At 41.5% G+C, this 24,887-nt stretch overlaps 1 protein-coding gene across 6 annotated transcripts in view; it reads left to right on the top strand.

The window, feature by feature from the left end:
* Nucleotides 1-21,956, top strand: part of POMT2 (protein O-mannosyltransferase 2) — a 29,846-nt gene extending 7,890 nt beyond the window's left edge. Inside the window, exons 7-22 of one of the 6 annotated variants that reach the window (XR_012633895.1) lie at nt 625-731; nt 1,691-1,773; nt 2,889-2,998; nt 5,081-5,147; nt 6,011-6,080; nt 7,549-7,627; nt 8,373-8,524; nt 10,200-10,291; nt 11,363-11,439; nt 12,575-12,646; nt 12,860-12,919; nt 13,140-13,245; nt 15,040-15,180; nt 15,849-15,963; nt 16,550-16,847; nt 20,906-21,956. Coding sequence is in view for 2 of the 6 variants with exons in the window: in XM_074910018.1 (XP_074766119.1) it covers nt 625-731; nt 1,691-1,773; nt 2,889-2,998; nt 5,081-5,147; nt 6,011-6,080; nt 7,549-7,627; nt 8,373-8,524; nt 10,200-10,291; nt 11,363-11,439; nt 12,575-12,646; nt 12,860-12,919; nt 13,140-13,245; nt 15,040-15,180; nt 15,849-15,963; nt 16,550-16,655 (1,437 nt within the window). In the remaining 4 variants the exon portion in view is untranslated. Of the gene's footprint in view, nt 1-624; nt 732-1,690; nt 1,774-2,888; nt 2,999-5,080; nt 5,148-6,010; nt 6,081-7,548; nt 7,628-8,372; nt 8,525-10,199; nt 10,292-11,362; nt 11,440-12,574; nt 12,647-12,859; nt 12,920-13,139; nt 13,246-15,039; nt 15,181-15,848; nt 15,964-16,549 lie in introns of all 6 variants that reach the window. The other 5 variants (XR_012633893.1, XR_012633894.1, XR_012633892.1 and 2 more) reach the window with 5 other exon arrangements.
* Nucleotides 21,957-24,887: the final 2,931 nt, after the last annotated feature.

Below are 24,887 nucleotides of genomic sequence, written 5' to 3'. Positions count from 1 at the left end.
ATAAAATACTCTTGCTTTTGCGTTGGGGCAGCTGAAACACAGGTTTTGCTGCTGTTTTGTAACTTCTGGCTCTATAACAGCAGAAATTGCAGTGTTTGAGCAGCCTTGGTAAGTGAATTGGTTTCTGTGAATGAAGCATATCTAGGCCCCCAAGAAGTCCTGGTTACATTCACATTTGCGCTTGTTGAGAGAACAATTTTCATTTTTCCCTTTTGCTTAGCTTTGACGATTACTGTGGCTCTGGAAGCCATTCTTTGCTGTGATTTTGTATCAAGATGTGTACCACTGATAAACAGTCCTTGTTTTGAGTGGGAGCTGCCCAACCTCCTTTGCCACAGTTAAGGATGCTCAGCACTTTTTAATGTTAAAGTCCCCTGTTTCCTGTTTTTGTCTTCCCAAGACCCTGAAATTTTAAGGTACCACAGCTCCAGCTCTTGGAGTTGAACAGCAAGGTCTGCCTAAGCTTTTACCTCCTTCTAGGTGTTCTTGGGATAATTCTGAAGCCTGCTGAGCTTGCTTGCATGGCAAGCTCCAGCTGTAGGACTGCTGCTCGGAGCCCTGTGAAATAAGGGGTGGAGTTGTTCCTGCGTCTGCACTGTTTGATCCAGGTTGTGTTTTTTACAGGTCATGTTTGGGAAGCATTTACTGGCTCGTGTACTCTGCCTCATTCTGCTCCCACTTGCCCTCTACACGGCTATGTTTGCTGTTCATTTTACAGTATTAAATAAAAGGTATTTCACAATGTTTTCTCCAGAAGAAAAATCACTTGTCTTTGCTTTGAATTAAAGGCTAATGATTATGGATTTCTCCACTTCCAGAGTCAGAAGCACAGCCACAGCTGTGTCTTTGTTTAATTCCCTTTCTAGACTTCTGCATTGTTTTTACAGAAAGGCTCTGTCCAAGCTGGCAGTGAAACTGAATTTGAGCTTGAGACTTTCTGAAATGTCAAGCAAGTATCCTAACCAAACTCTGTCTCCTTTTTTTTCTTCCTCTCTTTCCTGGACCTGAAAATGTCTCAGATCCATTCTTTTTCCTTTTGTAATTAAAAAAAAAAAAAAGCCATTGCATTCCTGAAAAATGCTTTGGCTGTGATTAAAAAATTAAGTCTGAGCGTTCCCAAAGGGAGGACTCTTCTCTGAATGCCTGCAACCAAGGGATGCTTTTTATGTGGGAAGAGCACAACAGCTAGTAAAATGGCCAAGTAATGTTTTTCCATATGCCAGCATTAAGAGATGAGGTGAATAAGCATTTCACCATAAAAAAATTATAAGATTAAATCTGTTATTTTTCAGTTTAAATCAACTGGTATTACCACTGACCTCTTAAGTGGAAATGAGACTTAAGGAGCCACAGAGAGAGGCTTTGTTTTATCCAACGTGTCAGTGTGTCAGTTTATTTGTCATAAGAACACTTCCAAAGATAGTTGATGGTGCTTTGTGCGGTGCCAGCATGTGCGTTTGTGACCTCAAGTCCTTGCAACTCTGGGCAATTTCCTGCAAGACTGTCCTTATCTGCTATGGTTCACGACGTTAGGGATGTGTGCAGCTAAGGGAACTGCAGTCATTCTTCTCCTGATGCCATGTCTGGCTTTATCATTTTCCTTCTGTAAAAACAATTTGGTAATGTGTGATAGAGCTTTGTATGCTTGTTTTGCCAGACGAATTATCACGTTCTTTGCTCTCTTTTGTAGTGGTCCTGGGGATGGTTTCTTCAGTTCAGCATTTCAGTCTCAGCTGATCGGGAACAATCTTCATAATGTCTCCATTCCAGAGTGTGAGTGTTGAAAAGAATAAACCACTCTGAGTGTTGTCAATGTTTGTGGGGGTTTAAATAAAAACAGTGTCTCCTGTGACTTAGTGCAGGACAGTGCAGATTATGCTTTCATGGTCAGATCCATGCTGTTCCTCTGTGCAGTTTTAGGCACAGACAGAAAAGGTAAAGGCTGGAAATAACAAAATAATACCATGTTTAGTGCATGGTCAGTAGCTGTTTCATCGTATTCCTTCTAGAGGAAAACATGCCATTTTGAGGGATTTGACAGTTTTGTGTGCATGCATCTTGGGGGTGTTTTGCACTTTATGGTGCTTGAGACAACAAAAAGGTCCTGTTCATCTTAGGCTTGTAAGTGTTCAGATGTGGGATTTCTTTCCAAAGTATGTATAAATGAAAACTATCAACTCCTTTGTGACACAGTGGCCCCTGGTTCAGCTGTGTTGTATTCAGCATGCATATGATTTTAGGGGAAAGATGGCTTTGTGGTGGTTTCCTAATCCTCAGGTTGTCTAGGGGATATTGAGCCTTAATATGGTTTAGCTTTCTGATTACTTCAGTTTTCCTCTGGCTGTCTGGTGCTCCAGAGCTGCTACTGGCAGAGCATCAGGTGTACGTTCTCCAAGATTGTATTCTCTCACTTGCATTGGGAGGCTATGAAGGAAGATGTCTTAAGCCAGGGTATCATCTCCGCTATCTGACAGCTGAACTTGCTTCTATTGCCTCTTGTATTGCTGCTGTAGGGGGTTGGGCAACGGAGCGCTTCAAAGTGCTCACATGCTTTTCAAACTTGTGTTTTAATTTATATGGAAAGCTATCTCAAACCTTTCATTATTGAAAATACATACAAAAGAACTACCACTTTGTTTATGTTAAAACTAGATGGGAGAATTTTAAGTGTTTCAGCCAAGTGTTACATAAGAGTTTTACTGAATCTGGTTGGGGATGGAAGATAAGCTTGTAGTGAACTATGTGGAGTAATGTGTCAAATAGGAAATGAGCTTTCATTAAAACAAAGCAGGAAAACATGTGCCTAATCAGAGCACTGTAGACTAGCTGAGGGAGATATTTATAGGAGAGCTGCCTTATGCTTTTTTTCCTCCTTCCTTCCCATGTAGACTTGGCATATGGGTCTGTGGTCACAATGAAGAACCTTCGAATGGCAGGGGGATACCTTCATTCCCACTGGCACCTCTACCCAGAGGGCATTGGGGCTCGTCAGCAGCAGGTTAGTGTGCTGTGGTGGTACCACCTCAGACTACAACCATTGACTTGCTTTCATTGCACTTAATGTTAGGGGCCATTGTCTGTTGTGACAAGAGCTATGTACTTAGTCAGCGTCTGTTCCCTCTCATTGCCACAGCTGTGCGCTTGCCTTAGAAGTCTGAGTAAGAAGGATGCTTGAAGAGAACCTACTACATTACACCAGAGAGGTGACTTACAGTAACAGGGTTTCATTGTAGCAAGACCACCCACCACCCTCCATAGATGGAGGCCAAGAGGATGTAAAAATAACCTTCCAAAATGAAAATACTGTTGTTACGTCAAGGAAGGCTGTAAAACTTATGTTTAAAACAAATACATTATTTTTTCCTGTAGGTTTCATTGCTGCATTTTAAAAGCAACAGAATAGGACTGCTATGTGTTGTTTTCACTCCTGCCACTGGCCTCTGTCACCTTACATGAATCATTCTCCTTTTATGCCTTTCTTTCCTCATCTGTCACCAAAGAACTTGTAAGGCTTTGCTCATTAAATTAGATATCTGTACATTTGTAAGCTAGCCACTAATGAAACTATTTGAACTCTCTAAGGGCTTCTGATGAAATGATTAAGCAATAAATCAAAGTAAAAATCAGAAATCATGTAACTCACTAATTAAGTAGTACAAAAATTAAGCTAATTTCTTTTTTGTCCATCATCATCAAGCTCCACAAATCTTTGCAGCTTCTGTAGCTTTTCCAAAATATATTTTGCAGTTTGCATGTTAGTGTCTAAAAATTGTTCTGAGCTCCTTGAAAGAAAATTTCCAGAGAAAAACAAGTGTTTGTTTTTAACTCCATTCAGTCTCTGTGATGAGGAAGAAGTTTTCACTCATAAAAATTTTGTCTCAATCTTCTTTTCCCGTTGTTCTTCCCAACCAAGAATTCTAATACTATCATGTGACATTGAGGTTTATTACTGTAGATGGAGATGTCATACCAAAACTGTTTCAAGGATAGGCAAAATTCAAGTGCAGAGCATGCTTTATGATACTAAAAATAGGTAAGGGGGATTTGGAGAGGATCCTGATGGGAGTTTCCTTGAGGGTAAGTGGGAAAGGATGGAGATTGTCCCCCTGTGCACCCTGCCCTGAGGGTAGGGAACTGAGAGAATTTGGGAGCTGTGGAGAGGGGAAGGGAATTTAGAATTTGGAGGAAGATATGGAGGCAGTGATTTCTGCCTCGTCCTTTACTTCCTCTCCCTCCTCTCCTGATACAACCTCAAGGTAGAATGTTTCACCTCAAGCTCTCCCTTTTTCCCCATCCTCAGACACTCCTGTATGTTCTGCCTCCTGCTCACCTGCTGGGCCATATCCTCCTACCTGAGTGGAAGGCACAGGTCTGAGACTGGGCTAGGGTCCCACAGAACAGGGCTTGCTGCTGCTGGAAGAGGAGAGTGAACAACGTTCCTCATGGTGCTCAGGAAAGTTGCCCTTGGGAGCAGCACCCTGGGGCCAGATGGTCTCCCTTGCTCATGGTAGCAGCAGGAGCATTTACTCTGTGTGAGGCTGAGTAGGCCAGTAAGGATTAGCCGGGTAGCATGTGCGGCTTTAACAGTTGATCCCTGAATCCTTTCCTTGCCTGGATCTTCTGGCACAAGTATTATGGTTGTCACAGGCAGCATTTTGTCATAAGACATGCCTGTCTCTGATGCCAGTCTGTAAAGTCAGTTCTGTTTCCATCTCCTGGTTCTGGTACTGATCTGCAGTTATTCAAAAATTTCTGGTTTTGATATCCCGTTGTTGTAGAAAGAGCCTCTGAAATAGGGCGAGAGGAGGCCAAGCTGTATGGCTGGAGGCTGTTATTCATGTAGCATGTGAACTGCCAGTGTAGTGCTCCTGAGTATATGGGCTGTACACTGGATAAAAGGTGTGATCTGGCTTAAGGAGTGGCCACTAACTGACTTTCTAGGGGACACCATCATAAAAGTCATCCCAGGGTTTCTTTGTTATTGTTGCATTCATTTGGGGCTTTGATTTGCTGGCAAATATGTGTCTGCTATCACCAGCTTTTTTCTTGTTTGGTAAAGTAATTTATCATGTGTTTTCAGGTCACTGCCTACTTACATAAAGACTTGAATAACCTGTGGATTATAAAGAAACATGATTTGGATACAGGTAACAAATACTAGTAAAGTGCCTTTTATAACTGCTGCTTCAGTTTTTCACATAAATATTCTGAGTTCCCTCCAGGGCCTAGTATCCTTCGTAGATATGAGGGGGAGAGGAAGAAGAACAAGGGGAATCAGGCTCTATCTTAATTCTGTTTGTGTCCACTGTGTTTTGGGTTTTTCTCCAGATTGAGCAACTGAAGGAAATAGGCTTTTCTCAGCTGAAGGTTGCATTGACAACTTTTCAGCTAGGTAGGGCTGCAAATAACAGAGAGGAAATTAATCTGAACTCGGTTAATACTTTGTGGCTATGGGTCCTGGTACCTTCTGATACTCTGTGTTCAGGCGATTTGCATGGATGTTTGTTTGGGACAAGATAAGAGCACTGAACCTGAGGGTCTATGGTTTGTACCTACATCTGTTGTTTTAGAAGATGATACAGTGTAGCTGAGGCATGTTTGGTCTGGCAGGGTTTCCTTTCTTCACGGCAGCACGTGTGTATAAAAATTACCAAGAACTGTCTAAACAAAAAATGCAAATAACCTAGATATAACAAAATTATATCAGTGTTGCAAGAGTAGTTTTATAGTTCATGAAATAAAGGTAGGTAGATAGATTTATTTTTGTGTTCAGTTAGCCTGACCACACATCCTATTTATTTAAGGCAGTATGTGCTGCATGGGGCCGTGTTCTTTGGAGTACCCCTCGGGGTGGGTCTTTAAACTAGAGCAGCAGTTTACACCAGGCTTAGAATCAACACAAATTAGTTTGCTTTGTATTGTCTGCTTGAGGCATGAGCATTCCCTAGAAACTTTCTGAGACCTATGTTTGTCAGTGCAATGATATGATTAGTTTGCCTTCTTTCAACAGATCTATCAGACCCCTCAAGCCCTGTGGAGTTTGTGAGGCACGGAGATATTATTCGTCTGCAACATAAAGAGTAAGGATGCTTTCTGACATTCAAAGAGATTGCATGTTTGAATAGAATTGGTGGGAGATTTCTCCTGCTGGAGATGACATGTTTAGGCCAGCACAAGCTGGCTGTGTGACAGAGGTATCTGCATTTCTAGTATGGGGTTTGTTAGGTTTTGTTTCTACAGTTTGTTTTGAAGGGTGCCTCATAAATGAGAAACGTTTAACAGAACACACAATTTCAGTAGAAATACCTACCTAAGCAGCAGAGGGATTTGTTTGCTGTGTGAGGTGCAGTATGAAGGGTAACTAACTCTTCTGCAAAGAAGCACTTTCAAAACCCTCGTTCTGTTGCTTGTCCCCACTCGTGGGTTTTCTAGGCAAATAGTGTGGGGTTTTTTGTCAGTGTACTGTTCCTGTGTGTTACAGGCAGTATCCACCCACTGAAGATCTCAACACCACTGAGATCACAACAGTGCAACACTTTGTTTGAACTAAAATGTCAGCTGGCGCCTTCCTTCTCCGTAGGGAATACCTGAGAGGAAGCAGGGGAACTTTAGTAACTTGATATTTAATCTTCATCTAGTCTAATGTCACTGTGCCACAATGCTCTGTGCTGTCACAGCTTTGATTTCTTAACAAGCTCAGACCTTGTGAGCCCAGAAATCATGTCATACTGTATTCAATAGTGCATGTTCACAAATCATTACTTAGGTTTCCAGAATTATTTTAAGATTTAAAAAAAAGAAAGCCTTAAATTTTGGGGTTTCCTATCAGATCTATGATAACGGAGGTGATAGTCTTGATCAGGCAATACCAGTTAGGGCTTGATGAGATCTCCAGACTGGGGGCGAAACTGCGGTGCTGCGGCAGTCTCCGGCAGAGGGCGATCGTCTGCCTGGGCGGGCCGGGCCGGCTTATCGGGGACGGACCAGGACGTGGACAGCTTTTTCGGTTGCCTCAGTTTGCGGTTCCTGCTAGAGCAGGAGGCTGTTTGTCTGCACCAGGGGCAGCTGGCGCTAATGCTGGCCACTGATTTCCCCTTCAGTAAATCTGTGCCTGAGTGGTACAGTCTTTCCCCTCAAAAGCAAAAATTATAATCTAGAGGGGTCAGGATCTTGCCTTGCCACTTGCAAGAGCAGGACTGTTAGTCTCACTTTTAGTCTTCATTTAAAAAACAAACAAGCACACACCTCCAAAATCATCAATGTCTTTTCCACTTGGAGGTGGTGGATTGTAGCTTGAGGGTTGGATTTATTCATGCTGTCCTCCTTTTCCAGCATGGCCCAGCATGGCATAAGCTCAGAGTTGCATGGTGGGAAGCAGCAGTTTCACCCTGTGGCCACTGCTGTTAAGGCTTCGTCCTGCCCTGCCCTCAGCTGGAATTCAGTGGTCAAAGCTCTGGCAGCTCTCTGAATGGCTCAAACCAAAGTTCTTATCATAAATTAACTGAGACATAAAATCAAACCAAGGTTTGACTTTTAATTTCATTTCAGAACTTCTAGAAATCTTCACAGTCACCAGCATGAGGCTCCCCTGACAAGGAAGCATTTTCAGGTCACTGGCTATGGAATAGTAAGTGAATGGCAAGATAAAACAAAAGCTCCTTTTGTGGAGACTTCTTCCTATGCCAAGGGGATTTATTCTTGCTTTTTTAGTTTGTTAGCCAAGGTGATAGATGTGCATCTACCATACTGAAGGAAAAATTGATTTAGTATGGAATAGTTTATCTCATATTTAAGGTCTGTTTAATGTAGACACAGACAAGAAAATAATTTAAGTTTTTACTGCCAGTCTAGCTTTGGCAGCATTCAATTCCAGAAATGCCAAATTGAGCAACCTTGAAGTTGCTCTGACAAGTATTATTTTATGTATTTGGCCTTGTCACATAGGCAAGTGCCTTTTTTTGACAGAATGATGACAGAATTTTGAATCACAAAAATGAAATCTGCTTTGAGGGCTGAATTTCCAAATGTGAGGGGCTGTTGCCTAAACCCCTTTTGTGAAGCAGCCAAGTTACCCCTGTTTAAAATCTAACTCTGAGACACAGTCAAGTATGAATTGGAAGAAAAAAAAATTAAGGTTGGCAAGATAAAAATGTATTTGTGAGTAGTTCCTCATATCTAGAATAATCTTTTCTTGATGGGGAATCTCTTCTGTGAAGTCTGAGTGAGGGTAGCCTGGGCTTCTTTGTTTAGGTTAGCCACCATTAGAGTTTCAGAAGTTCCTGTTTGCAGTGCTTCAATTCTGTATGTCTTCTAGATGGTTTTTCGGGGTTTTGTTTTGGGTTTTTTTCTCCAATGGTATGTTTGCATGATAGAATGGAACAGGAGACTCCAATGATTTCTGGCGGATTGAAGTGGTGGGCAGAAAGGCTGGGAAGCTCATCAAAGTCCTACGGAGTCAGATTCGGCTAACCCATGTGGCCACAGGGTGTATACTGGGCTCTTCTGGGAAGACTCTGCCGAAATGGTAAATAGGTTGTAATCCCCCTCCACCCCTGCAAGGCCTTGAGCTGACATGTTCCTTTGCTCAATGGTACTTTTAAACTAAGCAATAACCATGTTTCCTCCATGTCTTTCTCTTTAAAAGAATAGAAAAGTAAGTAGCAGATACTAAAAATATAACCAGAGGGGAAGATCTGGGTTAAGGTTATACAGTCCCTTACAGTGAAGATATACAGCTCTGAAAAATAATATCCCTTACTAAGAGATTCAAGAGTGGCATGGGCATAGATCTTGTCATCTGGTAAATCCAGGAAGGGATGACAGACATGTTCTTCAAGGCCCATTTTATCCTTAGGGTTCACAAAAATTGCTAGAAGCTGGGACAGTTCATGCTGTTCTATACCATAATCCTCTAAATTTCTTTTTCTTAATTTATTTTGTGGTTGGAAGACCTTCTGCCATCTTTGCATGCAGTATCTGAAGTGAGGGCAACAGTAACAAGCTGCTGTTAGCAGGGATCAGGATTTAATGTGTCCTTGGATTATATATCCTCATCATTAAAATGAGGTATATGCAGAGGCATCTGGACTAATGGCAAGCTAGCTACTGTATCTCCAAAGCTGTACTGTGTGGGATGCTAACATGGACCCTGACGCAGCAGGCTCTGTGGTCATGTTGCCTCTGTTTCCAGAGCAGCCTTTGTTACTGCTCGCTTAGGTTTACTTTCATTGTATTACGGTAAAAAGGTCTTCTAAGGAATCCTGTGAATGCTGAATCATAGTGAGTACAGGCACCTCTGGTGACTGCCTGGTCAGGAGTGCAAGTGCCATGTAGATTTTACTAGTAAAACTGGGCTCATGGGTACATAATGTGATTGGTTTTAAAAAAATATATATCACTACCTCTGTCAATAATATTCAAGAAAGGGACTGGCTTTTTCCACAGCACAAACTTACCCTGTGAATGGAAGTTATTGCCACAAAGTATTGATGACATTAAGAGCTGAGGGGAAAAAAGGCTTAACTGCACATAAGAATGGAGTATATCAGATTTTTTTTAAAGGGGAGTAATCACTATCCTTCAGAGAACTAAGTGGTGATTAATTTAATTAATTAGTGGAGTTAAGTCAGCTAAATGGTGATTGATAGAAAACTCCTTATTAATCTGTGTCACATTACTGCAGGGTTTGTAATTTCTCCCAAAATGTTTGATGTGACCTGCTAGAAATAGGGTGACAGACTAAATCAACAGTTGGTGGGATCCTCTAAAGTAATATTTTTGTTTCTGTAATTCAGTTGCTGAAGCATGGATTGACTTAAATTAATGATTGTGATTTTCTTCTGGAGAGACTCTAAGGGTTGACCCAAAGTAGTTTCTAGTTGTCAGTGTGCATTATCTTCAGAAATCCCACTGTTATGTGTGGACCTAGGTTTTTTAGTTTAGATGCCCAAAGTTAGAAATGCAGTTTAAATATTCAGTAGAATTTTCATGTTGGCTGCCTTGCAAATCTGTTTTGGTTTCTACATGGTGCTTAGAGCATGTAAGAGTATGTAAGCATGCAGCTGCTGGGATTGAGTGGTAATGGTAGGTGTTACAGGAAGTATAAAGCTAAATGGGGAAAAAAAAAAAAATCAGATGTGAACTAGAAATATTGAATCATCTTTTGTGGGATAGTGGCTGACTGTTCTGCTGTTCCTCAGGGGTTGGGAACAAGTGGAAGTCACCTGCACACCATACCTGAAGGAGACTCCCAATTCCCTCTGGAACTTTGAAGATCATGTTAACCCTAAGTGTAAGGAATTTATTTGCATCTTGGCTTGCTGTTAAAGGAAGGGATGAGCTATCAGATGGCAAGAACTGGCATTCAGTGTTTGGAGTCTGTGTGTTCTTTCCCAGCTCAAGTGCAGACTTGCTGAACTTGGGCCAGTTGTTCAGAGATGCATAGCCTTTTTCTGCTTCACTGTTTGTACTGTAAGCTGATGATAATACTTCAAGTGTAGTGGAAGTACAAAGACTTTTTTAAGGATTTTGAGATCTTCATGGGTAACAAAAGTGTGAAGTTTTATAGGCACTGCAGTACAGGCTGTTATTTGTAACGTCATTGATTTAATTGGGAATTATTGTCATCAATATGAGTATGTCATATATACTTTAATGATTCTTTAAAAAAAGATAGGATCCACCCTGCTCTAGAGTATTTTTTTCCCTTCTCTTACTGGGAGCATGCTAAAAAATGACTTTGCAGTACCATCAAGAAATGAATAAAAGTGTGACAGAGAACGAAGTTTGCCAGTAATGACAGATGGGCCTTGAAGCCTCATCCAGCAGTTAGATATGTGTCACAGCCTCATTTGGCCTGAATTATTCGGTAAAATTTTCATCCCATGAATTGCAGATGACTTGGACTGAGTTCTGAGTTAATAAAAAACCTAGTTCTTTATCCTTTCAGAGTGTCTGTATGCAAACCAAAGGAGAGAAATCCTGGTCTGTTGACTTTCCTCTTCTGTTGTAATGCATTTTACATTCCCACACTCATGGCTCATTTATGGATAAACATCAGCCTATGAACAATATGTGTCCTAATATCAGCTAGAAATACAAATCGGTTTATTTCATGGACTTTTATTTATTTCTCTTGCTTCTGGAAGTAAAGGAGAAAAACCTAGGAGTACATCAGTTGTGAAACTCACTGGGGGATGCTTTTGACTGCAAGCCTCTGTGTTTAGAATATGAATTAATTGAGTACAGAATTAAAAGACGTGCTAGAAGCAGATTTGTCACAGGAGGAGAGAGTTTATTCTAAAAGAGGCAAATAAAATAAACCATACAGACTTCTAATCTGTTTTTCTCTCTTTTTCTGAAGTGCCCAATATCAGCCTGGATGTTTTGAAGCCCTCTTTTGCAGAAATTCTGCTAGAATCCCACATGGTTATGATCCGGGTAGGATATCATTAATTCTGGATTATAATTTTCTTCCTCCTTTCTCTTGTATCAAAAAAAAAAAAAAAAAGGCATTTTCTGAGCTATCTGGGTGATGGCTGCAATCTAGGGCAGAATTTACATGCCCCAGCAACCTACTTGAATTTATACTTAGAAAAAGGAGTGGTCTTGCAGCTAAATCTTCCAGAAGTTTAGAAGCCTTGGGTTTGATGAAGCCTGGTTTCATCTGAAATTTTGTTCTGTAAAGGAGAGTTTGAAATTTTCCCTCCCCTGCTGGAAGGTTTTAAAGTTAAATTAATATTTGTGAGGCAGGAGGATGTTACTGTGGTCAGTCAGGAAAATTAGCTAAAGAGACACTTAGGAGAATAGTAAATGTTTGGATTGAAAATGGAAAACTTCTAATTTTTTTGAAGTTCATCGAGGTGTTGTGTTTCCTGCTTTCTTCTTTCATATTTATCTCTAAGTATTAAACAAGAGCTGGATTTAATATTTTCAAGGTGGACTGCTCTTGTGGTCCTCGCCTGTGATTGTTCTTTGTGCTCATGGCAACAGCCCTTCTGCTTCCTCAATCCTTCTTCTGAAGAGTGAGAAGTTACTATTTTGAGAAAGGAGTCTTAAGGTTTTATTTGCTACTACTTGTAAAGCTTTTCTTAGATTCTTGAGAGAAAGAAGGTAGTCAAGCAAATTATTATTATTATTAATGCTAAGCATTTCCATGGCAACCAGTACTAATGCTGTCTCAGGTAAGGAAGCACCTGCCTGAGTTGTCATGGAAATAATCTTTCTGAGGCTTTTTTTTTTTCTCAGAGTGGAGGGAAACCTGTTGAAGCAGTCTCTTAATGAACAAAGGTCTTGCTTATGCAACATATATCCTCAGTGACTGAAAAGCTGGAGAAGAAAAATGAGAGAATACAGCCTCTAATGGAACCCAAAGAACATTTTCACTTGCACAATAATATTTAAAAGTTCATTGTCTTCATTGTGGCCATCTCTGGAAGATGATGTGTTTATGTAGTCAGAAAACAGCCTTTACACAGAAAAAGTAGTCATGTATGTTTGTGTATCCAGACATTTCTGGGCAGGCTTTGCAGCATAGCTGCCTGCTCATTTAAATTTTACCTTGACTTATCTGTAGGGAAACAGCGGTCTCAAACCGAAGGACAATGAAGTTACATCCAAACCTTGGCACTGGCCCATCAACTACCAGGTATATTGATCAGTCGACCGTTCTTTCTGTTTTCAAGTGCTTTTGCTGCACTTCTTGAAGTATAGCACCTCTTAATTGCATTGAAGGTGTTGTCAGCTTTGTTTTGTAGCACCTGAGCTGCATGGATGGAAGTTTCTTACTCTGAGACACTGTACAAAATACAAACTGGACTGGTGGAAACCCATTTTACTTCCTTCTGGTCTGTTTCTGCAGGGCCTGCGTTTTTCTGGTGTCAATGAGACTGATTATCGGGTTTATTTGCTGGGAAACCCGGTAAGTTGGAGTGGGAGGTTCCAAGCCAATGTCTTTAGCAATTTTTAGCTTAGTCTTGATTCTGCCAGTGTCAATGTTTCTCTTCCTCCTCCTCCTCCTCCTCCTTTTGGACTGTCTCTCTCATTGTACTCTCATGCTTGCATGTAGCTTTTCATTTCCTCTCACTTGTGCATGTTCAGCCTAAAGTCCTAAATCTTTTTTTTTTTTTTCCCCTGTGTAGGTGATTTGGTGGCTAAACCTGGTCACTATTGGGTTGTATCTTCTGATAACCATTTCCACTGCAGTGGCCCTGAAGAGAGGTGTCCAACTGACATCTGAATTCAAAGGTGAGGTCAGTCTTCCTATCCTGCCTGCACTATAGAATTCCTGTTACAACATCCTGGTTTCCTGATACAGGAAAGCTCATCTTGGGACTCCTGTATTAAAAAAATAAATAAATCCATATTGTATTAAAACCCTGGGAGTCAAACAAAATACACTCAAGGCAGCTGTATGTACAAAACACTAAGCTTTATAGTGCTTTGAAAGTGTAGCATCAAACGATGTTAACTGTGAACAAAGGGTTTCATACTAAAAATAATCACTCTGATGAACAAAACTTGCTTTTTGCATGGCAGACAGTTTCTGATGAATTGTCAAATTTCCTAAGCCTGTAAGACTTGATCAGAAATCCTCAAGTCAGCATAGGCCCTGAGACACCTACTTAGCCAAAGAGAAGAGCTCTGGAAATGACTCATAGGCAGGAGATGTGATCAGTGGCTCTTCAAAAGTCTTACCACTACTTTGTGGGAGATTTCAGACCTGGTCTGGGTATAATCTGGCATCTTAAGGTGTTCCAAAGATATGAGTCCCAACAGGTTTTTGTTACCTTGTTTTCTTGCAAGAGGCAAGGGCTTGGATTAGTTGGTAGCTCACATGCCAGCTCTGCTTTGCAGCTGATCTCTCAGACTAGCACAGGAGTTGCCTATGAACTGTTCAAGAGCCAAGGTGTTGGCCACAATTGCTCTCACTTACACTGATGACTGCAGCTCAGAAATGGCCTGATGCAGAGATCTGGTCCTGTCATTTTTAGATTGTTCTGCTTTGCAGGCTTCCAAGGTATTTTTTTCTAGTAAAAATACTTACCCCACATATGTTACTGATAATAGGCTTCCTTTTCATAGATGCTTTTTGCAGGCACCTTAAAAGTGTGTGGATGGCAGGCCTTTGTGTGCCAGGAGTGGGAAACCCTTGGGTTATCAAGCAGTGTCCACAAGGAAAAGAGTGGGACCTTCATATCACAAATAAATGATAATAGCAAACAGGACAGATCTTCAAGAGAAACACTGCAAGGAGCTACTTGTATTGGCTGTGAGGAGACAGATCAGTTGGATCAATGCCCTGCACCCAAGATCTGCATCTATTACTGTAGTATGCATGGTGTTTTAAAATGAGAAATGTTTCCCGATATTTATGCAAAGCAAAAGACAAATGCAAGAGGCACAATGATCCTTTATTATGTCCAATGCCAAGGTTATAGAGCTTTTCATAAACCTTAATAAATCGTACTTTGACCATTCCCGTCTACATCAGTGGTTGCTTCACTTTGTAGATCTCTTTGTGGGAAATGAATTCTAAAATCTGATGTGAAACTATTCAATAACAATAAGTTATTGGCTAAGGTGCATGCAGACACCAGAGCTCTCAGTCCCTTCCCCAGGCTCTGAAAGCTAGGCAACTTTTCTTTCCAGGAAAGGCTGGCAAAGTGATAATCTGGATGGCTTGTAGTCTCATTGGAGAGAGAATAAAAACCCATCAGAAACTGGAATGACCTAATTAGTCTGATGTACGTCCTGAGAAACTGCAAGTTTGGCCTTAACATAGAGCATGATCAGCCTCCTGCCAGTCCCTTGAGACTTACACCTTTGTGTATCTTTTCTGATAACTGTTCTCCTGAAAAGTGTTTGTATGCTTATAAAGAATGCAGCTAGGGTGTTGCAGAGGCTTGGAGCAATTTCAGACCAGTATGTGACTTCCTGCAAAGATCATTCCTGTTGAGCTTAGTTAATGTGTGATAAGGCTTGTAAATAGGAACTGTAGTTGGGTTTTCCTTTGCTGAAATGTGTTTATTTGTGTTCCAGAACTGTCCAGAGTTGTGCTACATGGTGGAGGGCAGGTCATGCTGGGCTGGCTCCTTCATTACCTCCCTTTTTTTATGATGGGACGAGTTCTTTACTTTCACCACTACTTTCCTGCCATGCTTTTTTCCAGCATGTTGACAGGTAAATACTAGAGTCTGGGAGAAGACAAGGCAGGGAAACAGGTAAAATTCTGTTAAATGGAACATTTTCAGACTACACAGTTGTGGGTTTTTTTAATAGGTTTTCTGCTTGGTTGTGCAAAGTGCTTGAAAATATTGACTAATTCAAAATGTTTCTCACAAAGCAACTTACTGTGCCAAATTATCTTTTTTTTTTTTTTGTTATCAGCCTGTAAGAGGCAGTCATGTCTAGTGCTTAGGGCATTTAAATTTAATTAAATTCCTATTGTTAAATTAAATTTCTATTCTCTGTTGTTTCACTGTTCTTACATATGCTTTTATACAAGTTACTTCCCTTTGTTTTCTGCCGCCACTTTTCTGTCACGTCTGTTCATAATTCGGTCTTGGTAGTTTTTCTTGTGTCAAGTTAGTAGTTATCTTGTATCAAGTTAGTTAGCATCTGGGGCCCAGATCTCTTTTGCATTTATTCAAATGAAAGGTAGGAAAAAAGAACCTTCTGCTGATACAAAACAGCCCCTGTAGTTCTGAAGGTTACCAAGGTGAATTAATTTAAAAATTGACAAGGTCTTCTAGTGTTAGCAGAGCTTTGTCAGCTCAGTCTGTGATTGACTGTAGCAGCTCTGTTCTTTGGCCTCTGTGTTGCTCTTGTCTTCTACCTCTTCCTTCTAGGAATCACCTGGGACACACTGCTGAAGTTCTGTGCTGGGTTCTTGTCACCCAGTACTACAGCTCGAAAAGTATACGGAGGGGGGTTCCTGGTGCTGATTCTGCTCATCTTGTACAGGTGAGTGCTGAAAGCTGAACTTTTCCTGAATGTGTGACTCTCACTGTCTTAATGAAAATTGTACTGCCTGTTAATTATCCTTAGCCTTCCTCTCTGCCTCTCATCTCTGCTGAACTTGTAAGACATCAAGCCCAATCCTAAACCCTCAAATTTGATTAGTTTCAACATCTGTGTCCCAGTAATGCATTATGAAGCATCTTTCTATTGTAGGGAATCTTTGTTTTATCCCAGCACTCAGTGTGAACACTCTTATTCTCCTCCAAACCTGCAGTTCAGTGGTTTCTGATTCTAGATCTCGTGCTGGATGGTGCCAGATCCCTCAGATACAGGCAAATTCTTCATTGCTGTGGGTTTTCTCGGCTGGCTTTTCTCCAAAGCTCATGCTTTCTAGAAGAAAATACCACCTGTGATAAAACCGTGTACTATGTATATGTTGTGCTCAGTGGACATTAGAAGTTCCCCAGTGGAGCTTAGAGCAGCCCAAAAAGAAAGGTCCCATAGGCCATCTGTATGGACTGATCTGCTGCAGTGTTCCTGAGATGGAAAACTGTGTAGTCTCTGATGGACATTTGGTTTCTTTCTACAGCTTCTACCTCTTCCACCCTCTGTCCTATGGGATGATAGGTCCCATGGCCTCCGACCCTAGCAGCCCCATGGCAGGGCTCCGGTGGATGGACTCCTGGGAGTTCTAGAGCCAGCAAAGGGAGCCTGGCGACAGTGGATGAGAAGCATGAGATCTGCTGCGTGTCAGGCTGATTCTGGTGCTTTGGAGACATGTGACTGTAAAATGCCATCTCTGGAGAGCTCGGGGTATAGTAGACCTGTTGCTTTGGCATTTGTTTGCACTACCTACATTGGAAGATGCAGAGGATGACCATGAGAAGGTACTCTTAAAAAGACTTCTGTCGTGAATCCATAGGTTATATTCCTGGACAACTGGCTGCTTAAATCAATTATTTTGAGCAATATATATGAGTCAAACAGCAGTGGCATTCCAGCAGTCAGGTCAGTACAAGTTGGAGGCTACGTGTAGTTACATGTTCATAGGCATGTGTGTGCGTGCGTGTCTTCCTTCTTGTAATCTAAGCGCCATTACAGTTTGAGAGCCAGATAGTGTCTGAGACATTAGGACTTTTATCACAATTAACAGCCTTTCTTATGGTGAGGTTTTTGAAAGCTTCATGTAAGTGTCTGGGGACCTCCGTTCTACCCTGCCCTGGCTGGCTGCGTTTTTTTGTTCTCGCCTTGAATTTTTAGAATTTGACTGAAAGCGGTCTGCCTGAGATCTCCTGAGCCACTGTGCCTTGCCTGTCTCCCATGCCCTCTGCACATAAAGGAGATGGAGATTGTTTATCCCTGTATACTGCCTTGCTTTCTGGTCACCTTTAATCATTTATAACAAGCACCTGGCAGGCCTGTGCTCAGAGCCAGACTGTTCCAGCTCAGCACTTTAACTTCTTTGCAGTTGTCTGAAACTGCTAAGGAAATTACAGTGGAAATAGCCGGTGATTTATTTTCTGCTCCAGTATGCTGTGAAGACTAACTTCTTGGGGGTGTACTAGAGACTGAAATCATAGCTTGGAAATTTTACAGACAGCTGTCATTCATCTTTTGATCCTAGCTATTCCAGTGCCAGTACCTGTGCTTTTAGGGGGAAGATTTCATCCTAATGAATGTGATGTCTGCAAAACTGGCTGTCAGTGCCACGGTATCTGCTCACTGCATTCCAGTATTGAGAAAGTTCCCTCTCACAGATGGCTGAACATGAAATTACAGTACTGAAAGAAATGTGAGCCAGGCAAAAATTCTTTGGCTGTTAAGTGTCAAGAGCCATTGGATGTTGAATCCACCCCTTCTAAGAAAGTGGAAGTCCATTTATCAGGTGCCTTTCTCCTGTGTTAGGTCTATTTTTCTAAATGTTCCTTTTATTCCAACTCCTACTCTTCACCCAATTTCAATTTCTTGTCACAGTTCAAGGTTGCTGCCTTGTAGCATCCAACGTGAACGACACTTAGATGCCAGCTGTGTTCCTGTCTTGAGAAGTAATATTTGCAAAATTCTTTTGGGTATGTTTCAGTGAATGCAGACCTTTCATTTCAGAGTTCTTGCCACTGCTTCTCAGCCTTGCATCAAAATTACAGGTACAGGGATAGCAGCAGGCAGTGTGTCTATCTTTAAACATGAATTGTGCATTTGTCTCTTTTAGCAAACCTTGACTTCTGATGTATTTCCTACAACACAGAGGGCTGCATTAGTGTTGTTGTTCTGTGTGGGGGACTGAGACTCCAGACAGACTTGCTTTCATTCCTCTCTAACAGAGATCCATAGCATTGTTCAGTAAAGCAGTGGCTTGCTATTGTAAGGCTCTGGTGTGGTATGTCACATCTCTCTCCAGAAGTTGATTCCTATAGACACTGACTCAGATGGTAGGACCTGTGCTTTTGATTCTAAAGGTTTTACGTTAATCACCTGCTGGTAATACATGGTAGGAAGTCATTGCACTAATTAGCTACTGGGTTTGATGATTCTTTTCCACTTACTATTGCAGGAAGTGCTCCCACCTGCAGGAGCCAGGAGTTCACAGAGGTGATATCTATGCAAGATGGATGAGGGAGAGGGCTGCAAACTTCTTCAGATCTGACAGCAGCTGCAAATTATTAACTGTTGGGTGATGTGGCAGGCAAACAGTGCAGTGCTGCCTTTGTAGAAATGTGATTTAGCATCTTGTCAGTGAGATTATTGGCTTCATACCTTGCTGTCCTGAATATGAGCTTTCCCTAAGGTAGTCACATTGCCATGGGGAGGATTTGCCAGAAGAGCTGATAAAAGCCATGACTTAAAAGTGCAGGGTTTTTTTCCAGCACATACAATCACACACTTGCCCTTGACATTAATAACAAAGAAACCTAAGAAACTTATGAGTGTTTTGGAATGACAGTTTCTAACACTCTTTATTCATCAATTTAAATCTGTGGGAGAGGAAAAAAATCACTTCAGTTACTGTGAAGGGGTCAGCTTCATAAGATCTGCCTGAGAAGATGAGCCATTGTGTTCCTTGGCCAGGGTGTGTCTATCCTTTATTACTAATCTTTGGGATGGGGATCGATGGCTGAGCTTGGGGATTGACCATCTGAAGGTGGCAAATGTCATGCTCTCATCCCACCGTCCTGTGCACAAGCCCACCTTCTGTTTCAGTGCAGGTTTATTTTTCTTTAGGACTGTCATGTCAGAAATGCTCTGAGAGCACTTGATTGGCACTGAGACTGATCTGTTTCTTAGGCCTTGTGTGCTGGTAAGGGCATGGAGATATACAGCGAAAAAATCTTAACTGTTCCACAAGAGGGAGCAACCTCCAACACAATCTTTTTCCTTTTTTTTTTTCTTTTTTTAAATCTGGAGTTAAAAGTTTTAAAAGGTCTGCATTTGAAGACTAGAGGGCAGACATTTCTGCTGGATTCCCAAGAGTTGGGTTTTCAAGTAAGTGTAAATTGATGTTGCTCTGTTTTCTTTCAGGAGATTACTGAAAAATTATTTTGGTTAGAATTTGACCTTCAATACTTGCTTCTCAAAACAAAACCTGTCAGGCCATAGCTGGAACATAATAGTAACCAGTATTTAGTGAGGTCAGTAAAATACAATAATTGGGATTCCATTACTGACTCTGACTTAAAATTTGAGTGGTGCAGACATGAGGCAGTGGGTGCAGGGTGCTCTTTGCTTTCTGAATGGAATTTGGGCTGCTTCAGTTTTTCTATTTGTGCTTGTGGAATGAGTTCATGTTCATTTTGAGGACTGCTTATTAGTCTTCTTTCCCAGTCACGTGGGAAATAGCTAACAGTGCTTTCTGAGGCCAGAAGATGCTGTTCTCTAGAGCAGCTGCTCTCTTTGAACTTTGCTTGCAGGGCTCCTTTTATCACTGGCAAAGGATTTAATCAAACTGTATCTGTGGATTCAAATCACAAAAAGCTGCAGGCTGCTCTGTTCCCTGCTTCAAATTCTTTTTTATGTCTAAACTATTTTCACCTCTTCAGTCTTTGGAGGATAGATAGAAGGTCTCTAGGCTCATCTAGCTTCATCCTAGACAATCCATCCATCTTAAAAGGTTTCTGTTGACAGTTGCTTCAGGACACTGATGTGCACACACCTATTCCAGCAGCAGAGACTGACATATTTCCAGGAACTGGACTACTCATAGTATGAGACAGAGATGTGACTGAGGAGAATTTGAATGGAGATTCCTGTGCCAAGATTGCCCTTGGTCCAGGTGGAGGACTTCGTGTCATGTTCTGCTTACCAGCATCGTTCACAGTGGCTGGGAGAGCCACCACCACTCACACTTCTGCAGAGTGTTTTATTTTTCCATCTTGATTGGAAGGGCTTATTGATGCGCCGAGGGCATTGACAGGATCTACCTTTTTATATCTCCCTCCTTTCTTTGGCTTCTTCAAGTGTGTCCAAAGTACAGGACATGCCTTTGCTTCTCCTCCAATTTTTAGGCTTTGCATCCATTTGTTATGGGTGCCTGAACAAGGGGTAGGACAGGACACCTCAGTATCCTGAGTGGATGAATACCTGTCACATGCACTGAGAGCAAAACCAGAACCTTGTTATGGAAAGGTAAACAAATGTGTTATTTGACTGTTCCCTCCTGTTCCTCCTGTATCCCTGAGAATCATTTTCAAGAGACTTGAGAGTGAACCAGCTGTCAACATGGAAACAGGCATTTACCTGAAATTCTCCATTGCCATGCTTAGTGGCTTCCCTTCCAGAGGCTGTGCTTCTGTGACTTACCCTCTGGTTTGGCACGCTGTGCACAAATACCATTATAATACTGTTTCTTCTCTCAGGATCCTGCTGGCAATGTGAAAATCTCCTTAGCGGTGCCCTGTGCCTCCGCCAGCTGGGGAATATAGGTAAGATTTTTTTTTTTTCCCCTTTATAGCAAGTAACACACATTGGCACGTGTGTGACATGAAAGCAAGAATGTGTGGACTGTTGGAACATCACAAGGCTCTTTCCTGCTGGGAGAGGAAGGCTGAGGATAAGAACACCACCTCCATAGCACACTTGCTCTCTTCAGGGGACTGTGGGCAGCAAGCAGTCAGGACTGAAAATTGTCTCCATCTTCTTTAAAGTATTAAGACCTTGGTTGCATGGTTGGTTGTGAGCTGCTTTACTTTTTAAACTTCCTTATGCTCTTTACTTGAACATCAAGGGCTATGATTGTCATAAATAATATCTGAGGTAGAGGACATACTAGCACAGAAACCACTCGTGTTGAATTTGTAAGTGGTCCTGAAACTTTGCTAAGTGAGTTCATTGTGTTTTACAAGAGATGCTGTTCCGAGCCATCTCCTTAGAGAACTTGTCCCTGACTGAGCAAGAGTTTGGAGCAGCAGTGAGAGGGGTTCTTCTGTAATTCTGTCCTGTATTTTGAACCTTTCTTACTAATGCTGCATATGTGTGTGTGTGTGTGTGCATCTCTCCATGAACTGAATGTTCTCTAACTAAGGTGTAGTTACTGTACCATACAGTGTGGATGGGAGAATGTGCCCGTGAGTTATAAATGTATTTTGTACAGGCGGTCATGGAAAATGAGGTAGAATTTGGAATTTAATTTTGTAATAAATACTACTTCTTTCAAGCATTGTCTTTGCATCTAGATCTTGGGGTGTGTTTTTTTTTCCCCTTTCCTCTCTCCCTCACATGCACACTTGAAGTAGCAACATGAACTTTAAATGGACCTGTTGGGGAGTTTGATCTAGGATAATGGTGATCTATATCAGCTTTTAGCACACAAAGTTGTGAGACTGCAGTTCTAGGAGTCAGCTTTTACTGCAGTCCAAGGGATGTGCTGGTAAGCACAGCAGGAAGTGAAACAGGTACATTTGGATGAGAATAACATACTGTCTGTTGAAGCCGGTTTATTCCTTCATGTTAAGGGTGTGTTAAATGTGTAGTACATCAGGTTTAATGGGTATATTCATCAAGCTTTTGGCAGGCTGTCTATGAACACTTCATTTGACAGATAAAACACTTTATTCGGGAACCCAACATTTTTTCTGTTGTTCTTATGTTGAGCGTGTAGTATCCATAACATCAGACCGATGCACAATTTTGTATAAATGAGGCCCTTGCTGTGAACTAAATGAACGAGTCTGTAATAAAGCTGGAATGCTGTAAATTCTCAGAATCTGGCTCTACACCAGGCTGTGGTGACAGGGCAGCATATACTTTTGAGTACACTGTAACAAGGGGCTGCCATCCTTGGGGTGGAAGTAGATGGGGAAAAGTAAAATGCAGCCGCCTTATTTGGGGCTACTCACTGGTGCCTAGATTGGTGCTGGAGCAGAGCCAACCAGGCAGTTCAGACATGTCCAAGGGCTGCTAAAGTAGAGCCAGGATGGCTAGAAACTGGGCTGTGGCCTGCCAATGGTACGTATTACCATATGATAGGCTAATGGACGGCTGCTGAAAAGCCTGTTGGTATCTTGTACTGCTTCAGAAAGTGCAAGATGGTCTTTGGATATCCAGTCTGATCAGGGCTATCATTCTGGAAGGAAGGACTGCTGTTACAGAAGCTGTGCTAGAGTGTAGGGAGACAACCATAAGGAAAAGGAGTGGAGTATTGTTCAGAAAATGCCAATAATAACTGAAGTAAAACTACTTCTCATTGCCCTTTATAAAGGAAGAATGGCTTCTTTCTGCAGGTAAGTGATCTCATGTGGGTGGACATTGGTGACTGATTCCATTTGAATTTGATTTGAACCTGCCAGGATTTTAGGCTTCTAAATTCCAGACATCATTCTGTTACATGTTCCTTAACAAGAATGAGGCTTTTCTATAACCTGTTTTTTAAATACAGATTTCATATTAAATGTAATACAGAACATCTTCAAGCTGCTGCTTCATCTTCTGTTGCTAATGAAATAGAAACTTTCAGTGTAAGTTGCTTTCTCTAGCCCTCACTCTCCTGTGCCTATTTTCTCATTTTCTTTGGTTTACCCATGTGGTTTCCCAAACTCTACACTCTCTTCCAACATCAGTCTTCCTGGTTCATCATGATGAAATAAATCTTCATTGCTCCTACCACTGCTTCCTGCTTTACATTCAAGGATTGTGGTTGTCATGCGCTTTGGAGTCATTTTCTAAAACACCATCTCTAACTGTAGCTCTGGCCCATGTGATGCATGATCTCTCACATCGCATAGAAAATCTGTGCTTTATCTGAATGGGCACAGTCTACCAAGTGTTATGGTTGCTGTAAATTGTTTTGTCCATATTTGCCATTCTTGCTTTATTGTCATCTCCAGATTTCACCCAAAGCTAGTCAACCTGCTGTTTTACAGCTGACAAAAGATAGTTTTCAGGCTTCATTCATCTGACCCTTTTTTTTCACCCTGTGTTTTAGAATGAGGCAGTTCTGAAGTACCTGGGTTTCTCCACTGACCAGAAAGGGAGCTTAGGTTACTTGCCCATATGAAGGCGCATGTGTTGGGTCATCTGAGTCCGACCTGGGCAGTGTGCTGATCCCCTGGAATGCTTTAGGGAAACAACTATTCAGTTACAAGGTGGAGAAAGAAACTGGTAAGTAGGGAGGATTGGTTGAGATGAGAATGTGAACATGTTCAAGATGGTACATCTTTATTTAAGCTTTACGAACTGTGTAAGAACAGCCAAATAAAGCCAGTGCAGTTAAAGAAAGTGAATTTAAACAATTTGATCACTTCTGGGCAAAATCCCATTGGAAGCCAGTCTGAGAAGCGATATTTAAATAAAGCTCAACAAGAGCACAGACACCAACTACCCCAGTGCAAAGCAAGGCCAGGGAGAGCCAAAGATGAGAAGCTGAGTAACAAGTTATTAATTGACTTTGAATACAAGAGAAAAGCATCCAGAAAGTGAGAACTCAAATTACTAAGGGCTGCTATGAAAGAGTCATGAGGAGAGGGAAAGCAAGAAGGCTGCTTCACAAAATGAAGACGTAATGCGGAATATCGAAGTTAATGAAAAACTGCCAGGACATAGGTAGTAAGAGATTGGTCAAGAATTAGACCACTGTTTGGCAGACACAGAAAGGCATGAACTGATGGATCACTCTGGAAAGTTATAAACTTGCCTTCAAATGCTTTTATAATAAACTCCCTACTGGGTTTTTCACTCTCTCTATGCTGGTTTTTATCAGGCTAGTTAGTTTCTTCCTTACTTAATCATCCTGTTTGGTCTTTTTGAGTATTGCATTTTATACTCTCTAAGTCTGCTGAAATGTCTTTGTTTCAAGCATTATTAAAAAAAAAATTAACAATAAGTAGATTGGAGATGCCCTCAGGCAGCTCTTGTAGGACTCATGGGTGCAAGCTATCTGTGCCTGCTGATTTTAAGTCTTTATTGCTAACAGTTGCTGTTTAACATCCTATTTAGTTACTAATGGATTGGAAAGTGCTTTATGATGTGGCATACATCATTCTCCTCAAGACAAAGCCACAATATTTACTCAACACTTAGGCATTTTTGACTCTGGAGTTTGCAGGTGCAAAATTTCTCACTGAACTGGAGAATTATTTTTACAGAGCCCCAGAATTAGAATGGCTTAGATAGCTGAGGAGGAGAAGACCTCAAGCAGGAAGGGATCCCACACACAGAAGTAATAGCACATGGGGTTTGCTTTGAGAGCAGATGGCTGAGTGCAAAGCTGAAAGGTTGTGATGCTAGCACAGCCCTGCCATGAAGGAATGGGTGCAATTAAATCCAGAATCTTTGTTTTAACAAATTGCATCAAAGATGCTGTTCTCAGAGACGACTGCTCTAGGGCAAATGATTGTAGGAGATGCCCTTGTCAATAGTGTCAATTCAAATTGCAAGGAGGAGGGAAAGAACGACAGAGTTGAGATCAGAGAGGTGACAATCAATAAGCACTTCAGTGA

Source organism: Athene noctua, chromosome 6, assembly GCF_965140245.1.
Source record: "Athene noctua chromosome 6, bAthNoc1.hap1.1, whole genome shotgun sequence".
NCBI lineage: Eukaryota > Metazoa > Chordata > Aves > Strigiformes > Strigidae > Athene > Athene noctua.
The sequence above is the reverse complement of the archived record's forward strand: the minus strand, read 5'-3'. Positions and strand labels throughout refer to the sequence as shown.